The sequence below is a fragment of the Chenopodium quinoa genome, unplaced genomic scaffold (assembly GCF_001683475.1).
Source record: "Chenopodium quinoa cultivar QQ74 unplaced genomic scaffold, ASM168347v1, whole genome shotgun sequence".
NCBI classification, from domain to species: Eukaryota; Viridiplantae; Streptophyta; class Magnoliopsida; order Caryophyllales; family Amaranthaceae; genus Chenopodium; species Chenopodium quinoa.
Genome location: NW_018743979.1, coordinates 3,409,394 through 3,426,770, shown reverse-complemented (window position 1 = coordinate 3,426,770; position 17,377 = coordinate 3,409,394). Strand labels below are relative to the sequence as shown.

General features: G+C 38.1%; 1 protein-coding gene across 1 annotated transcript; it reads right to left on the bottom strand.

Annotated features, from left to right (window-relative positions):
- Positions 1-5,636: 5,636 nt before the first annotated feature.
- Positions 5,637-7,481, bottom strand: LOC110689956. The gene is made up of 2 exons (XM_021866775.1): positions 6,506-7,481; positions 5,637-6,097 (listed from the first exon to the last, which is right to left on the bottom strand). The coding sequence occupies exons 1-2, from the start codon at positions 7,479-7,481 to the stop codon at positions 5,637-5,639; spliced, it is 1,437 nt and encodes a 478-aa protein (XP_021722467.1).
- Positions 7,482-17,377: the final 9,896 nt, after the last annotated feature.

Genomic DNA, 17,377 nt, shown 5'->3' with positions numbered 1-17,377 from the left:
AAACAATACCTTCATTGCAAGCTAAGAAATAACCTATTATTATAGTTCTAATTAAGCACATTAAAACATCTAATAATTGATAGTTCAACAATGAGATCGAATTGAATTATCAGATAATAAATAGATTGCAACAATCTTGATCAGGATCATACAAGTCTTAACTTTGTTTGTAAGCTTAATTCTGAATTAATCTGCCTCCTACCACTAATCATAAGCACATGGCATATACTGCAATGCATGTAGCTGCTCCCCGATTCCTAATTCGTGATCATTGTTTAGCTCTCCACCTAATTATGTCACTTGTTAAGTTACATGTATCTTACTAAAAACATAAACTAACTAACAATAATCCAACAATTGGGAAAAATTAAAAAGTAGATTGAAATATTATCAATGACCTCTACAATTGTGACACCTATCAATCCCAATTATTTTAATGGGTCTTACCAAAGATCGAGATTTAGAGGCGCAGTCATTTATTTCAGATTATATGATCTTGCATTCATGCATGCATAAATATTTTGTTTAATCTCAACCTGTTAAACACAGTTTTGTGCCACCGCACCTGCAAATTAAGAGAGAGTGTTCACTTTCTCTTAGCCTTATAAAGTATTTTAATTCTCTCAACTTTTATCAATATGGGACGCTTACATGAGTTATTTTGTAAGATATACTTCAACACTCGCCCTCACATGTAAGGTCCCTTTAACTCAAGGATCATGATCCACTTCAATTTGAACCAACATACTTAATGCCATTAAAGGTCCCCAAACCATGGGTCTAGCAATACACTCAAGCCATTAAAGATCCCAAACCATGGGTCTGGCTCTGATACCAAGTTCAATACGGGTCTAGGCCGCACCTGCAAACCAAGAGAGAGTGTCCATTTCAGAAGACCAAAGGAGGTTCCATCAAAAAACCATATGGCAATAGGAGGTTTAGCCCCTTAGCCTTATAAAGTGTTTGACTCTCTTAACTTTTATCAATATGGGACTCTATAGACGCCCTAAAAATGTCTCCCCAAAACCAAACCCGATGATGAACAACCTTTTATTGCCATTATTGGTCGAGTCGAGTATTTAATCTCAGGAGTGCTTAAAATCCATTTTCACTCAAACACAGTCTACAAATCAGTCCAAGTATTTAGTTAAAGCATAGTCCAACCCTCATATCAGCCTAAAGCATTTTAATCTATTTTTATTTATTTATTAATTAAGGTCGGTTAATAAATATTAAACCCTAAACCTGAAATAAGTCCGAAATAGCTGAAACGACGCCCAATTATCTCGTACTTAATGTAAAATAAAAGATAAAAATGATTTTATACGGAATTCCAGAAAAATTTATCTGTCGTGCCATGGCAAAAATGTCGCACCACGGCAGGCCTTGTTGTACCTCGGTAGGCATTGCCGTAACACGACAATTTTCTTGACTCAGTTTTATCTTTAAACACGCTTTGACCTTCTAAAATGATATAATTCACTGACGAGCCACGTCACAATTATTGTACCACAACAGAATTGTCGTGCCGCGGCAGCCTTTACTGTACCACAGCAGAAATGCCGTGGCGTGACAATTTTTTTTTTTTTTTTGCGGAGTCTCATTTTTAGGGTTTCGGATCTCACCCCTCTCATTTTCTCTATAAATACAAGGTTGATTTCACAGTCTCAGGGCACCAAATAATTCTCTCTTATACTCTAAGCCTAAATAATTGCCCTCCTTATTCTCACAATTCGTCCCTTAAGCACTCCCCGGAGTCAGTACTTTACCCGAAATTCTATTCTCAAACTAAGGCGTGAAAGGTAGAACTGTTTGAGGGTTTGGCCCAAATCAACTTTACTTTTATTTGATTTAATTTCCATTTTATTATCATTTCCTTGAAGTTAGTAACGTGTTTATTGTTTTATAATTGCAATCAAATGCAATCAAAGTAAGGAATCATGTTTCTTTTGTTCCTGTTATATATCTAACGATTTTTTGTCATGTTTGTCATATTTTGAATCGTTAGATTTATGGTTAAATTGCTTCCAATGTTATTGTTATTCTATTGTTATTGTTGATCAATATGTTGCATGTTAAAGGTAATACGTAATTGAATATAATTCTTAATCAGATAATTTGGACGATCGGTTTATGATCCTTTTAATCTTGTTGTTTAATCTAGTGATCACAACATTTAGGATTATATGTTGCATTAACTTTCAAACAATTTAGCCTAATATTATTTTGGAGCAAATTGAGTCTTTTTTTGTATGCCTTTGAGATCGCAGGAATTACTTTTCACCATAAAATCGAGTAGAGGCAAATACAAGCGAATGTGATTTCATGACTCACTTCGTACCATCATCCTCGATCCTCCTTTCGTGGTTCCAAACCATGTGGAGTTAGTAATCTCATGGATTATGAATGGAATGTAACCTTTACGGGTCAATCGTTGTTGCCTTTTGTTGTCCCTTATTCGTGGTTGCCTTAAATGATCCGTGAACGGTTTACAAGTTCCTTAAAAACTTATTAGCAGCTCCCTACTTTCCTTGTCCGTAATTGTATAATGTCAATTCCCACTTTCTATTATTGCCAAGCATATTCACACATGATTAAGTAGGCGCGCATCGAACGACGCTTACAATTTGGCGACTCCACTAGGGAGGATTCTTAGTTATTTATCGATTTGAGTGATCGGTATTTAATTGAGATGAGTGGATGAGACTTGAAAGATTCTTGAATCGTATTCTTGTCATTAATTTGGCATCGTTGCATATGCATTGAAGTTTTAACGTCGTATTTAGGTTAGCCTCGTAGGAAAAATTGAATAAGCTGATTGCGATTGAAAAAAAAGAGGCACTACTAAAAAAAAATTAGTACCGGGCAATGGCAAAATTGCCGTGGCAAGGCACAAAATACTGTGACACGGTATTCCTTGCCGTGGCACGGCACTCCTCAAATTTTTCCAGTGGTTCTGCTTTATTTTTTCTCGTTGTTAGCTTCCTACGATTTTTCTGAAAACCATATTTGTTCTACATACGTTTTAGCCCCGGGGGATTTAAGCTCTATCAACGCGAAAACGTTCATGACAAGAAGGGTTCATCTGAGTTATTAAATCCACCCAGCCATGGAGTCGAGTTCGATTTCATCACGAACTTGCGGAGCCGCCCGTTGGCATACACCCTCAAGAGAGGCTGCCTTGCTAACGCGTCCAAACTCTTAACCATGGTACCCTTTTGACACCCAAGTAAACTTGACCATAGTGGAATATAGAACTTGACCTTAGGTTGTGAACTTCATTGCATCATTGTGACTACGTGCCCTATGTGTGCATACTTGATTGTTTAAATTCTAACCTTAATGATTGTTATTTGTGCTTTACTTTGTCTATAACTAACGAATGCCAACAGACCGTACTCACATAGTAAATAGCGCAAACTCTAAAATTGACGAAAAACTGGAAAAAAATACGCACAAAAAGAACCTGCAATTGGTTACCGTGCCGCGGCAGAAACGCCGAGCCACGACAATTAGTGCCATGTCAATACAACTTGTACCGCACCACGGTATAATTTTCCATGCCACGGTACGCAATTTTAAGTCCACTCAGTCTTGTTTTGGTCTTCCGTACTATCTTGGCCCTCGCGTCAGTCGTTTTGATACTGCTTACATGTCTAGCCATGCGATCATACCACGAATCTTATAACATCACTTAATCACTCACGAGTCAAGTATAGTCCACACACTTTATTTTTCGACTTGAGTATTGCACCATGTCGTTTATGATCCTATACTAGGTTCATGCATGCGTCTCCCTTTTTGTCCCAATAAAGAATGAGTGGAGTTTTTCTTACCTATTTTCAAAATTTTGTCTTTCCCCCTTGCATTCCTATTTTGAGCAGTGAGTCAAACGATTAAATGAATTTATTCTATTTTACAGCACTTGGTCAAGGAGTAAGGTTCGATTAGTACGGTTCGATTCACAACCATAACAACCTTTTAAACCTAAGAGGCGTGCAAGGAAACCTCTATCGTCTCCACACTACAAGAAAATAGCTGGATTTTGACCGAAAACATCGAAAAATCCGTCAGAAAATGGCCTTCCGTTGGAATCCTTCTGTTGCAATACCCTTCGTAGGATATTGGACGTTTTCCTAGGGAATTTCCGTCGGAAGCCACATTTATGCGTAGTACACTTGAGTCACTTGGTAAGATAAGACAAATGGATCATACTTGGGGTATTTCTTAGTATGATTTACTTCGACAAGCTTGTATTGTTCATGTATGTTCATTCCCCTACCACAATCCATCCAACTACACTTAAACAACATAGTCTTGTACTCTTTTTCAGGACCAGTGTTGACCAGTTCAATAATGTCGTCTAAAATGCCGAAGTACTCTCCACCATCCTCACTTGATACACACACGCCATAATTCATCGTAGATTTATGCTTTCCATGGGCATATGTATGGAAATTAAAGCTACCAACAAAAATCTACTTCCAAGTTCGAACACGCTTGAAAGGGCGCATGCACAACGCTTGTAGCACATCCGAATTTGGTTCCTCCTCAACAACCTATCAACGTTTTGAATATAACCATCACACTTCCCTAATTGAGTAAATTGAATAGCAAGGAATATTAAATCATAATTATGTCACGTTTAGACAGTTTATATCACCTTACGATGAAACCAATTAGAGAATTTAGCTTCACATTTCTCCATTACTTCTCTACGCAGATAAGGTCGAGTACTAAGAATGTAGTCCTCGAACTTCCTACGAGGCCAAAAATAATGTAAATCAACATTGTAATCATTTTAGTTGTTCATAGCTTTGAACACACTTCATTCTAAACATATTATACCTTTCGTATTCACCAAGAATGCTGGTATTTCGTAAACGAACAAATGAGCGCACTCGAGTTCTTTTTCATCTATAAACCGAGTTTTTCCCTCATTTGACAAATGACCGCTGTCCTCCGTGAACAACTCTGGAATTTCAGCGTCTTCCACTGTTGATTCCACGTCGGCATTCACATTTCGACTGAGATTTTGTGTTGTAGTGTCAACCGTCGCCTGAAAGTAGTTACTGCAGAAGTTTGCTATCTCTTCGGTGAGATAAGCATTGCAAATTGATACTTCAACTCGAGCCTTGTTTCCAATTTTTCGTTTCAAATGATTGAGGAACATGCAATCATAGTTATGTAAATGTATAAACACGACATGACATTGAATCTGATGTAAGAAATAGGATGTGCATGGGTCTTTGATTTACCTTTCGAACGGAAACATCCATCTATATTGAATAGGACCACATAACTTCCCCTCATATGGCAAATGAATAGGTAAATGCTCCATGGAGTTAAATAATGTAGGGGGAAGACCTTTTCAAGCTTGCACAGGATCTCAGCTATGTTTTTTCCAATCGCTCCATGTCACTAACTGATGTTGTATAGCAACACAAATCGCGAAAGAATTGGCTGATCTTTGTTATTGCATTCCAAATATGGCAAGGGAGCAATTCCCTCAGAGCAGTAGGCAACAACCTCTCCATGAACACGTGACAGTCATGGCTTTTCATTGCATGTAGCTTACATGCTTTCATATCTACGCATCTGCTCAAATTAGAGGCGTAACCATCGGGAAATCGCAGCTATTTAACCCACTCACACAAAACTTTTCTCTGAGCCTTGTCAAGAGCGAATGGAGCCCTTGGCATGAACTCTTTTTCTCTATCATCCTCCTGAAGATGAAGCTGCGGACGTTTACAATATTTGGCAATGTCATTTCGAGCGGATGGCGTGTCACACATATGCTTTTTCACATCCATTACAGTGTGAATTAACTTATCAAAGAAGTTCTTTTCAATGAGCATGACATCTAAGTTGTGACGAATAAGCAGATGCTTCCAATATGGAAGCTCCAACAGTATGCTTTGCTTGAACCACCCATTCTTTTCTTTTTTGAGGCGTTGAAATGACTTGGGCCCATTTGTAGCCTTCGGAAGGTCTTTCACACATTCCCAAAGCTCCTCTCCTGACATAATGTGTAGAGGTGCACCCTTTTTGACTTTGTTTTTGCAGAATGCAGTTCTACTATTCCGAAAAGGGTGATCTGTCGAAAGGAACTGGCGGTGGCAATCAAATCAAGAAACCTTAAAACCATGTTCGAGCCAAAATGCTTTGCTTTTCTTCATGTAATATGGACAAGCTTTCTTACCAGATGTGGCCTAACCGGACAACATACCATAAGCCAGGAAGTCACTAACGGTCCATAGGATGGCTGCTCGAAGATTGAAATTCTTTTTCATGGAAATATCACACGTATGCGCGCCAACTTCCCATAACTGTTTCAACTCCTCTATCAACGGTTGCATGTACACATCCAAGTTGCCCTTAGGGTTTTTAGGACCAGGAACAAGCAACAAAAGGAACATAAATTATCTTTTCATATACATTGAGGGAGGCAGGTTGTAAGGGGTCAAAATGACAGGCCAACAAGAATATTGTCCCCCAAACTTGCCATGAAGAGCAAAACCATCTGTATACAAGCCAAGCCGAACATTACGAGGCTCGGAAGTAAACTCTGGAAAGCAACTATCGAGGTGTTTCCAAGCTTCACTATCACTAGGGTGTGCCATTGTGCCTTGAACTCGAGGATTTTTCGAATGCCATGTCATTTCCTCCGAAATGTTCTTGGTTGTAAAGAGTCTTTGCAACCTGGGTGTGATCGGGAAATAAAACAAAACGTTCAAAAGCACTAGGCTACCCTTGGAATTCTGCTTGTATCGGTCACTGCCACACGCCCTACATGTAGACAGCTGAGCATCATCCTTCCAAAACAGCATACATCCTTTCGGGAAAACGTGAATCCTTTCATGAGGTAGTTCCAAGCCCTTCACAATCTTCTTCACCTCATAGAATGTGTCGGCCATATGGTTGTTGTCAGGAATTGCTTCACTGAGCAAAGAAACAAACCCATTAACACATCTGTGGGGAAGATTATACTCGTACTTTAGACTAGTGATTCTAGCGGTCATTTCTAACACAGAAAACGAACTCCCTTCGTATAATGGCCTTTCAGAAGCCTTCAAAAAATGCAAAAAATGCTTAGCTTGTGCATTAGGCTCCTCCTCTAATGAAACACAAGCCTGCTCGAAATTCCCTTGATCCTGACTATGACCAAAAGCATCAAAAACCATTTCACGATATTCATTGGACCGTCGTTCAGGAACTATCGGAAACCCTTCCCCGTGACACATCCACTCATAGTAATTAGGTATAAAACCCATGCGAAACAAATGAATTTTAACCGTTTCTGGATCCCAAAGCCGTTTGTTCTTACATTTAGCACATGGACACCTAACTTCATTCGGGTTACTACTCTCGAGATTATCTTTGACGTATTGAATGAATTCATCAACCCCTTTCACGAACTCTGGATTAATAGTTTGCTTAACCTTCCTTTCATACATCCAGCTATGTTCTGTTCGTTTCATGATTACAACTTCTACACAACTCACGCATATGTATAATAACATTAGTCATAAGGCGTATTTCCTAGTCATTATCCATCTAAGCGTTATGGAAATGCAAATGAGATTTGAAATGCTTCCAAAGGGTCCTTATCACTCCAACCTAACACATCCTTGTACATTTAATCTCACTAGTGAATGTAAGCCAGGTTTTCAATTCTATGGAAAATCCACCAGCATTTCCCTACAGTTCTCCAAGTACACGATGTAGGCGATTAAACACACCTACATATGTACCCAGAGAAAATTGTAGAGAAATGAGAGGGCAAGATATTCCCTAGAATCAATAACAAGGCATACATTCACCTCCTAAATGAGAATAAGCGTACAAGGACAGTCCCAATCGGGGACTAATCAAGACATACTCCTTATGTGTATGCCTTGAACAGGTATCTAGGCATATGATTATGCAAATGATTCATTTAAAAATATATACACTAAACTAACATACATTATATTAACAACACTAACATATCATAACATCATAATATTCAAATAAACCAAATCAAACAAAACCAAACTAATCTAAAATATCATAATGTTAAACCAATATAACATACATTATATAAAACTAAAGTAAACTAAGCTACATTATATTAAACTAAACAAAATTAAACTACATTATATTAAACTAAAGTAATCTAACATACATCATATTAAACTAAACCAAACCAAATTAACATATCATAATATTAAACTAAACTAACATTCATTACATAAAACTAAACTAAATTAAAATACATTATATTAAAATACACTAAACTAAACTAACATGCATTGTACAAATCCTATACAAAATTTAAAACTAAAAAAAAACATAAAAGGGTTTACTAATGATTCATTTAAGTCATTGAAAATAAAAAATTAAAAAAAAAAACAAAAAAAGGGGGAGTTAGGAGGAGTTACCACCAGAATTTTGTGGTGGTTTTAGTCGCGACGACGGAGGGGAAACGGCTGGAGGTCGCGTTGGTGGAGCTGGTGGTGGTGGATGTGGCTTCGGTGGTGGTTGTGTTCTACATTAGTGTTAGAGCTAGGGTTTCGGGTTTTTGTAAAAAAAAAAAATTAAAAAAAAAAAAAAAACCATGAACAAGAACACTAACCGCCGGTGGCGTCAACGGCGACAGCTGTAACCTCTGGTGGCAATAACGGTAGTAGTGGCTGCGGAAACAGAGGTGGTGAGGGTTAGAGTATCGAAAACAAAAAAAAAACCACAAAACAAAACATAATCCACTTACCGAACGCCGGCCAAGGTGGTGCGTGGCAGACGGTGGTGGCGCCGACCGGATCTTTCTTTTTCTCTTTCCCTTACAATGGTTCGAATTTCTCTCTCCTCTAAAAACCAGTTTCTGGTTCAAGGCTACAAAGGAATCCTATGATGTTCCGATGAAAATTAATTTCGTCGGAATTAATAGCTTCCGACGGAATTTTCCATCGGAAGATATTTTTTGAGGGAATATTTTGTCGGAAGCTTATAATTCCGACAAAATTAATTTCCGTCGGAAACATTCCCAAGGAATATTCCGTCGGAACGTATTACTTCCGACAGAATTAAATTCCATCGGAAGAGGTTCGAGGGAATTTTCCGTCGGAATAGAGATTTTCCGACGAAATATTCCGACGAATCAAAATGCATCGGAAAATCCAAATTTTCCGACAGAATTTTGGGCCCGTCGGAAATCACCCTATTTCTAGTAGTACCACAAAGTCTATCTTCACCATCTTCAGTTTACTTCCAGTTCATTCCAATGGCCACTAAAGAAGACATTGAGAACATTCACAAGTCCATCAACACACTTTCTGCCATGATGCAAACCCTCACTACTAGGGGTGTTCAAATTCGGGTACTCGGGTTTTCGGGTACCCGGAAACCTGGTGTAGACACCTGATTGTGTCTTCCCAAAAATCAAACCCAGTGATAAGTACCTTTTATGTCTTTGATTATCGAGTTAGGTGAAGAGTTGAAGAGTCTCGTGAAGTTCCCTTTAACCTTGACCATTTCTCACCTTGACCAAAAATCATTTATTTCGTGTCTTTAAACCCAAAATACTACATTTCGTGTCTTTGAAAATCATTCATTTTGTGTTATTTTTATAAAAACGTCCAAACTAGTTTATTTTGGTCCATAATCTGGGTCCAATAATTGTGTAGTTGGATGGGGCTTTAAAAGAGCTTTTCAGCGATATATTATAAGCCCTAATCCGAGTTATAACGAGGAAGTTATGGCCAAAATACTAAACCGAGCCCAAAACGAACCTTACCTACGACCCAATGACCATGTGGAGGGTCCATTAACCTTAAACACCATTCCTAAAACCCTTAGGATTTATTATCAGCTTCTAGAATCCACTAAAAGGTGAGAATTTATCCTGTTTTTGAAAAGATAAAAATTAAGAATTTTACTTCGGATAAAACACTTGTTCTTTAATAGATTTAATTCTGATAAAACTAGAATACATACGGAAATACAATTAGCCCAATTTGATTGGAAGTCAGATTCCTTACGGATTCTACTTCCCAAACATATCGCTGAACGATGCTTATATCATGCCGCGATATAATTGGCGTTTCGCGATACGATCAGTTTTACTCCGAGTCGAATTCTGACTCTTTTTCAGATCTTTTCCTTCTTTTTCTTATAAATAGAGGTGTTTTTACCCCGTTTTTTAATCATCAACAAGCTTGATTACCAAAAATCATCATCTTAATCCCTCTCTAAGCTATAAGATTTTCTCTCTTTCTTAGCCATAGCCTAGACACATCACACGCCATACGTCCTTTGCGAGTCTTGAATACTCCAAGCCCTTCTCGTAGTTGCCTTGGACCTCGACGTGGAAGATTGATAGTTCTAAGGGTTTGGTCCCTAATATTTATTTCAATTCTTATTTGATTTATTGGATTTATTTCTTTCTTGAAGTTACTAACGTGTTTATTGTTTTGATAGAAAGAGATTCGAGACATCAAAGTGAATAATTTGATTTCCCTAATATGTGTTTATTCTTTTGATATAGGAATCATGCTTAGAATATTAATTTTATTCCTAGTATCATGTTAGGATGCTAAATTAATATTTCTAATGTTATCATGCTTGCTAGTATCATGTTAGGGTGTTACTTTAATATTCCTAATATATGTAGACATCTACTTTTGGTCCCCTGTCAAAACTGGAAGTGCTATGACGAAAAATAAAACCATCTTTGTGTTTGATCAACGTGAAGAACACTTATGGATCGGTGATTAAGGCTTAAACACATAAAACAACTAGCTTAACCCAATACGAAATGAACCAAAGCTAACTAAAACTAAGCCCGATCAGTAATTAGGCCTAATCCCAAATATTAAACCTAATTTTGACGAAGTTAGAGGTACCTAGGTTAAAATCCAAGGATGCCGCAGGAAAAACCGCGCGAACCTCAAGGAGTCGCGTTGGCCTGGCGCGCGCAAGCAACAAGGTTGCACGTGACATCCAACGCAACCTCCAGTGGTGCGCTTGCGGAAGATTCAGAATTTTATAAAAATGTTGAATTGAATCTTACCATAAAGCCACGCGCAAGACAATTGGTCGCGCTACCCTCAGCAGCGCAACTCAACTACTTGCCCGTAGCAGCCGCGAGCGACCTTTTGAGATGCGCACGCCACCTGCTGCGGTAGAATGTTTAAAACCCTAAATTCATCCATTCCCTATAAATAGGGGTGCAATACGAAGCTTTGAACACACAGAAATTAACCCGAAAGTTAGTAGAAATCTTGTGACCTTATGCACTAATCATTCCACTTGTTCTAAACACTCACCCCTTTAATCATTTGTTCTTACAGTGGAGGTTCCAGAACAACAAGGAGTCCATAAGTGTTCTAAACGAAGATCTAGGAAAGAAAAGTGGTAAAATCCCAAGCACTTAGATAAATCACCTTTTCTTTTCTTTTTAAAACAACTTTTAATCAATTAATTAGTGTTGTTTGATCACTTTAAATAAACTTTAATTAACTAATTTGACATAGTATTCTTTCGTTAAACAAGACTAGAATTAGACAAACTAATTGATTGTTTTATCACTTAAGCCAAGGTGAATCTTTTTTACCTTTGTTCTTTCACGAATTTAAATAAATAAGAATAATGACTTTTGCGATGTAATTCCTACGTGATTAATGTGTATAAATAAAATTAAATAACTTAGTTTTAGGTATCACGTTGCATATATTGTTTGGTGATGAAATTGTGAAAAAGGAAGAGCTAGTAGAGGCCACACTTGGGCTAGAATGGCGGTTCCTGCCTAAAAGGAACGTTATTTTATTACCCTTGCTCCCGAACTCATTTCTGGTACACGTAGACCAATTTGGGCACGGGTAAACTTATGATTCATGCTAAATATCCCTTGAACTCTACTTGGGAGAAAGGCATGAACGAGGTTTATGGGTTTTCCTATAACTCATTGGCGACTCCTAACTAGTTTCTTACAAAAAAGCATAATGATAGGATCAACTCTAATTTAATGTCCCCCAAACAGTCAAGAATTCAAATCCTAACACGCCTTAAAACGGTGTAAAGTCCTAAGCTTTTAAAGGGCCATGGGCATAAAGGAGAAGGATCCCCAATGACGGGCACACCCTCCTCACAATATCATGTTGGTTTCTAGTATCATGTTTAGGCTAATGTTTTTATTTTGATTATTATTTAGTGACATGCTTGGGTTTGTTATTAATCCGTTTAGTATCATGCCTAGGATCTTGCTAATTATACTATTGATGAGATGATGATTATATTATTATGATGATGATTGTTGTGTCAATAATTATTATATTGCTTGATTATCTATTATTCATTGTTATTGCTTGATCACGCCGTTTCTTGCAGGTTTAAAGGGAATTTGTACTTGAAATCACGCCTAATAAGATAATTAATAATTGATTTTAGGCTTAATATGATTTTAATTCAAGTGATCGCCAATAATAGTTTTATTTGTGCATTAATAATCAACCAACGTTGATTAAACATGTTTAGGGCTAACTTGTTGTATGTATGTTAATCGGAAAGCGCACATGAATATCATAAGAATTAAGCAAAGGTCGATTTAGGGCGGGTTCAATCTCTTTAAGGTTGGATTCGTACCATCATCCCCGAATATGCAGTCATGGTTCCGAACCACTGTGGAGTTAGCGATCTCTATGATCGCGAACGGGGTGTAACCTTCACACCCGTGAACGGTTTACAAGTTCCTAAAACTTGTTGGCGACTCTTTTATCTCTAACTTCTTTCCCTTTGGATGCCACCATGCTTAAATGCATGATCACGGTGGAGATCAAAGTTGATGTTTGAAATATTCCCTACACCTTGGTACCCAGATTTACGGGTAGTTTAAAACTCGGCCCATGACTTGACCCAAGAAAACCAGGTACCCGGGTTTCGGGTACCCGATTTTCCCGTGTCAAAGGGTACCCGATTTTTCATATTAGTTTTTTTAAAAAAAAATCTTGGATCTCAATTTCATATAAGAAAGCAGTGTAGTTCTTCCAATTTATTAAAAAGCAAAATAGTATTCATGCTTCTCTAACAAAATGATCGTGGAGATACTAATATACTAAATTATTTTGGTTGTTGCATTTGCATCACCACCGCCAAAATTTAGCACAAAAAATATTACACAAAGTATACTTCATAAAAATGATAAAATCCATAACATTGTAGATCCATGTCACTAACCCTCAATTAATGGGGATTTATATGTAAAAAAAAAAAAATCAACAGACAAACTAAGATATAAAACCAACAATTAATTGTGAAAGAGAAGTTGAACCAAGTTATTAAAACAAATCAAAATCCCCACCACACTAACCCTAACAAAGCAAGAATCGTATACTAATACACTCGATCTCCTCATTGCTCGAGTGCTCGTCTTTTCTGCTATCTCTTCGTCCTTCGAACAACACAAGGCTAAAGGCTGCTGCTATCTAGGAATGGAATTGATAGATGATCGATCTTTTGGCAGGAGGAGAGCACGAGATGAAGAAGTAGATGAAGAAGGAGAGAGACGTAGGTCTGAGAAGGATAAAGGAGGCTAACCCATTGCAAGGAGGATAAGTTAGAGGGATAAGGGTTGTTGAATCATCTAAATAAAATAAAAAGGGTTCTTCCTTTAACCTAAAAAAGTTCCAAAAAAAAAGGAAGCAGATCAGTGGGTACCTGATCTATCAAAAATTCGGCACGTGACCCGCCAGGTATATTGTGGGTCATCGGGTAATCAGGTCGGGTCTTGCGGGTTGGGTTTTTATGAACATCCCTACTCACTATTAAGGTCACTACCATGGAACAAACAAATTTCACTGTTGCTACAGTTGACAAGCTAAAAGAAAAGGTAAGAAAAATTTCTGAAGATTTCACCTAAGTGGAACAACCTTCTACTGCTTTTGTTGTGAAGAACAAGCTCCTTGAAAAGTTCTCTACTGCTGACATACCAAAGTTCAAACCTACTGACAAGCTCCTTGAGGAGTTCCATTTGAAGGCTTTCCCTGCAACCATGGCTCTCAAAGGACTAGAGGTGGCACTCTTCCCTACAATGTTCCCACTCTCCTTGGAGAATGCTTGCTAACAGTGGTTTTATTTTCTAGATGCCAAGTACACTGCAACTTGGGAAGATGTCATCTAGAACTTCATGAATCGTTACAAATGTAACATTCAAACCAAGACTTCCGAACGTGAACTCTGTATTCTTAAGCAAAAAAAAACGAAAGGTTCACTGTCTATCTAAGTAGATGGAGAGAAACAGTTGTGCAAATGGTGGAGTCACCAAAAGAAAAGGAGATGGTTCGTCTCTTTATCCACAATCTGAATCATAAGTATAGGCCACATCTCAGATTCGTACCATTGAACACATTCGAAGCTGTATATGATATTGGCATTAATATTGAGGACGAGCTAATAAAGACTGCTGGTAGTAGTAACAATAATAACACTTGGAAAAACAAGAAGAACGACCTTCCTTCTTCTTCATCTTCTAAGCCCGAAAATACTACCAACAATGTAAGCCAGTACGATCTCAATGAAGTGTTAGCTCTTGATGCTCCCTTACCAAAGAAAAGGAGAACTTACACTCCTTTGGGAATGACTTATGATACCACCTTTGATCACCTTTACGGTCAAGGCTTGATTACACCTCTCGGACCATTCCTAGAGCCAAAACCTGAAGAAAAGAGTGCCAAGTGGAATCCCAATGTCCACTACAAGGGACACAATCGAGCAGTGTTGGAATTTGAAAGATGTTATTCAAGATTTGGTTGATGCAAACAATCTTCATGTCCCTCCAGGTGGCAAGAAGTAATGAAGACAAGGCGTATGAGGAGTCCTTCGTGCAAGATTTAAAGATTTCTTTCTTTTTTATTCATTTCCATTCCCCATATTATGTCTAGTGTAGGTTTTCCATTTCAAAGTTTCTATCTGTTTTATGTGTTGTGTTCACCTTTCCATTAATAAAATGAGCATTTTTCTTTTACATCTTGATCATATCACTTTTCAAAAAAAAAAAATCAATTGTCGAACCAAACACAAGGTATACCAATGATTCGAGGCACCCTTTGCAACCCATTATTTCCCCTTTAACCATCCACACACATTCCATATTCCACTTCTTCATTAACCACTTTGAGTCTCGTCTAAATTTTCCCTCATTTATTCAACCCACATTCATCTAACCTTGGAATGGGAAGGTGTATAATTCGTGTAATATTCAAAAGCAAGTTTAAAAAAAATAATAAAAAAAAGGCAAAGCAAAGCAATAATAAAACAATGTCTAAGGGCAAGTATTCCAATGTCTTTGATATAAGCACGTCTCGAATTGCGTCTCTCATCGAGTGCTTGGTACCATGCCTGAGAAACATGAATGCTAAGTGAGTGATGGACCGCATGATCCGGGATTGCCCACATTAATGATTATTAAGAGTTCTGCAACATATAAAAAGCAAAAACAAAGCTCAAAATGAAAAAATAAAACTTACAAAGTTCAAACTCTCAAATACGCAATTATACATCTTAGGGGGGCATACCTCGAGTCTTGATCCTTTTACCCCTTTCTTCTTTAAACCATTGACTTTAACCACATTACAACCCTTGAAAGTCCTCTTTGAGGTGTACATCCACTTGTGCAAAGTTCGGCTAAGGTTATGTTTGGCCTAATTCCTAATGGATACGTAGGCAACCTCACATCGAGGTGCGGCCACATTCATAATCACATTCTTGCATGATCGTGTCAAGAAATTTCCAATGCTCATCCCTATATCCATCTAGAGCTAGACTTGGGGCTTGAACCCACTTTATTTAGCTTACCCAGCCTTAAAAGTCATTATCTTAACTCTTCTTACATCGATTTTCTTAGCCATAGCCTTTACAGCCTCACCTTAGTATCACATTCACAAACTTCATTCACATATACATTGTCATTCTTCCCCTTAGGAACCCTTTATCATGAAATCTTGTTCCCATACCGCGCATGTTTCACGATAATAATCAGCAAACATCATCATCGTTCAAAAACATCAATGAATACTTGCTTAGCTTCCTGACCTAAGCAACATTCATACATTACATATTGTGCTTAGCTCCATGGCCTAAGCAATACCCAGCAATCACCACTATATACGTGCTTAGCTTCCAGACCTACGCACGTCCAACATTGTACACTATATATGATGCTTAGCTTCCTGACCTAAGGAACATACATCGACGATAAACTACGATTATGCTGTGCTTAGCTTCCTGACCTAAGTGCATTCATTAATCGTGTCACAGGATGTAATTGTCCTAAGCCTCCTGGCCTAAGAACATTCATCATGCATACATTATTTTCAGGACGAGCAATTCAATTTGACAAGAAGAAAATCCATGCAATTCACCTCGCTTTGCTCAACGAGGAAGGTCAAAAATTCTTCCCATTTTCAATCTTTTTTCTTTTAGGGAAGTTCAAACACTATTCTAAATTTTTTTCTTTTGGGGAAGTTCAAAAACTTTTTCAAAATTTCTATCGAGGGAAGTTCGAAAACATTTACTTCATTTTCACATCTTTCTTTTTCGGGAGAAAGTCGGTACCCTCCAATTATGACAAAAATGACAGAAATTTTTGCATTTTCAGTTGCTTGTGTCTGTGCACACACTTAAACTACACACACACAGTCACAAGTCATACACATGTCATGTCGTGTCAAGTCAAGCTCGGTCAAGTAAGTTGATCAAGTCAATCACACTCTATATGGGTCCTTTGGCAAATTCTATTTTGCAGGCCTCGGGTACAACCTCTATTCAGGGACAATCGAACAAATCATCATTTATAGCCTCTCTTCGCGGACAATTGGACATTTATCAAACACTCAGTGATCATCCTGAGGCGCGGACGATTACTCACATTCAAGCTTCTCAAGGCGCAGAGGCTTGTAATCTCTCATCATCAGATACGTTTTCCCGAGGCGCGGAAAATGGTCTATCATTGCATACTTCTCGAGGCACAGAGGTTTGCAATTGTGTCCCGAGGTGCGGACACTTAGTGTAATTCCCGGAGTATGGAATTTCACTTGTGAGATACTCGAGGCGTAGGAGCTCACGATAGGATTCCCGAGGCGCGGATACTATCTCATATCAGTCTTCCCGAGGAACGAAATATCATCATTCAGTAGGCTGCTCGAGGCACAGCAGTCTACGACGTGTTTCCCGAGGCGCGGAAACTTGTCACCTTTCATCTAGTGGATTGCTTGAGGCATAGTGATTCACGATAGGATTCCCAAGGCACGAATATTATTATTCATCATTATTCCCGAGGCCAAAAGATCATCATCTAGTAGATTGCTCGAGGCGCAAGAGTCTACGACACGTTTCCTGAGGCGTG

What these genes read in the sequence shown, in the direction of transcription:
- LOC110689956 (XM_021866775.1), bottom strand. Translation starts at nt 7,481, where the DNA reads ATGAAACGAACAGAACATAGCTGGATGTATGAAAGGAAGGTTAAGCAA. An exon ending in AGATGGTTTTGCTCTTCATG is followed by an intron (nt 6,098 to 6,505) that starts GCAAGTTTGGGG and finishes TCCTTTCGACAG; the next exon opens with ATCACCCTTTTCGGAATAGT.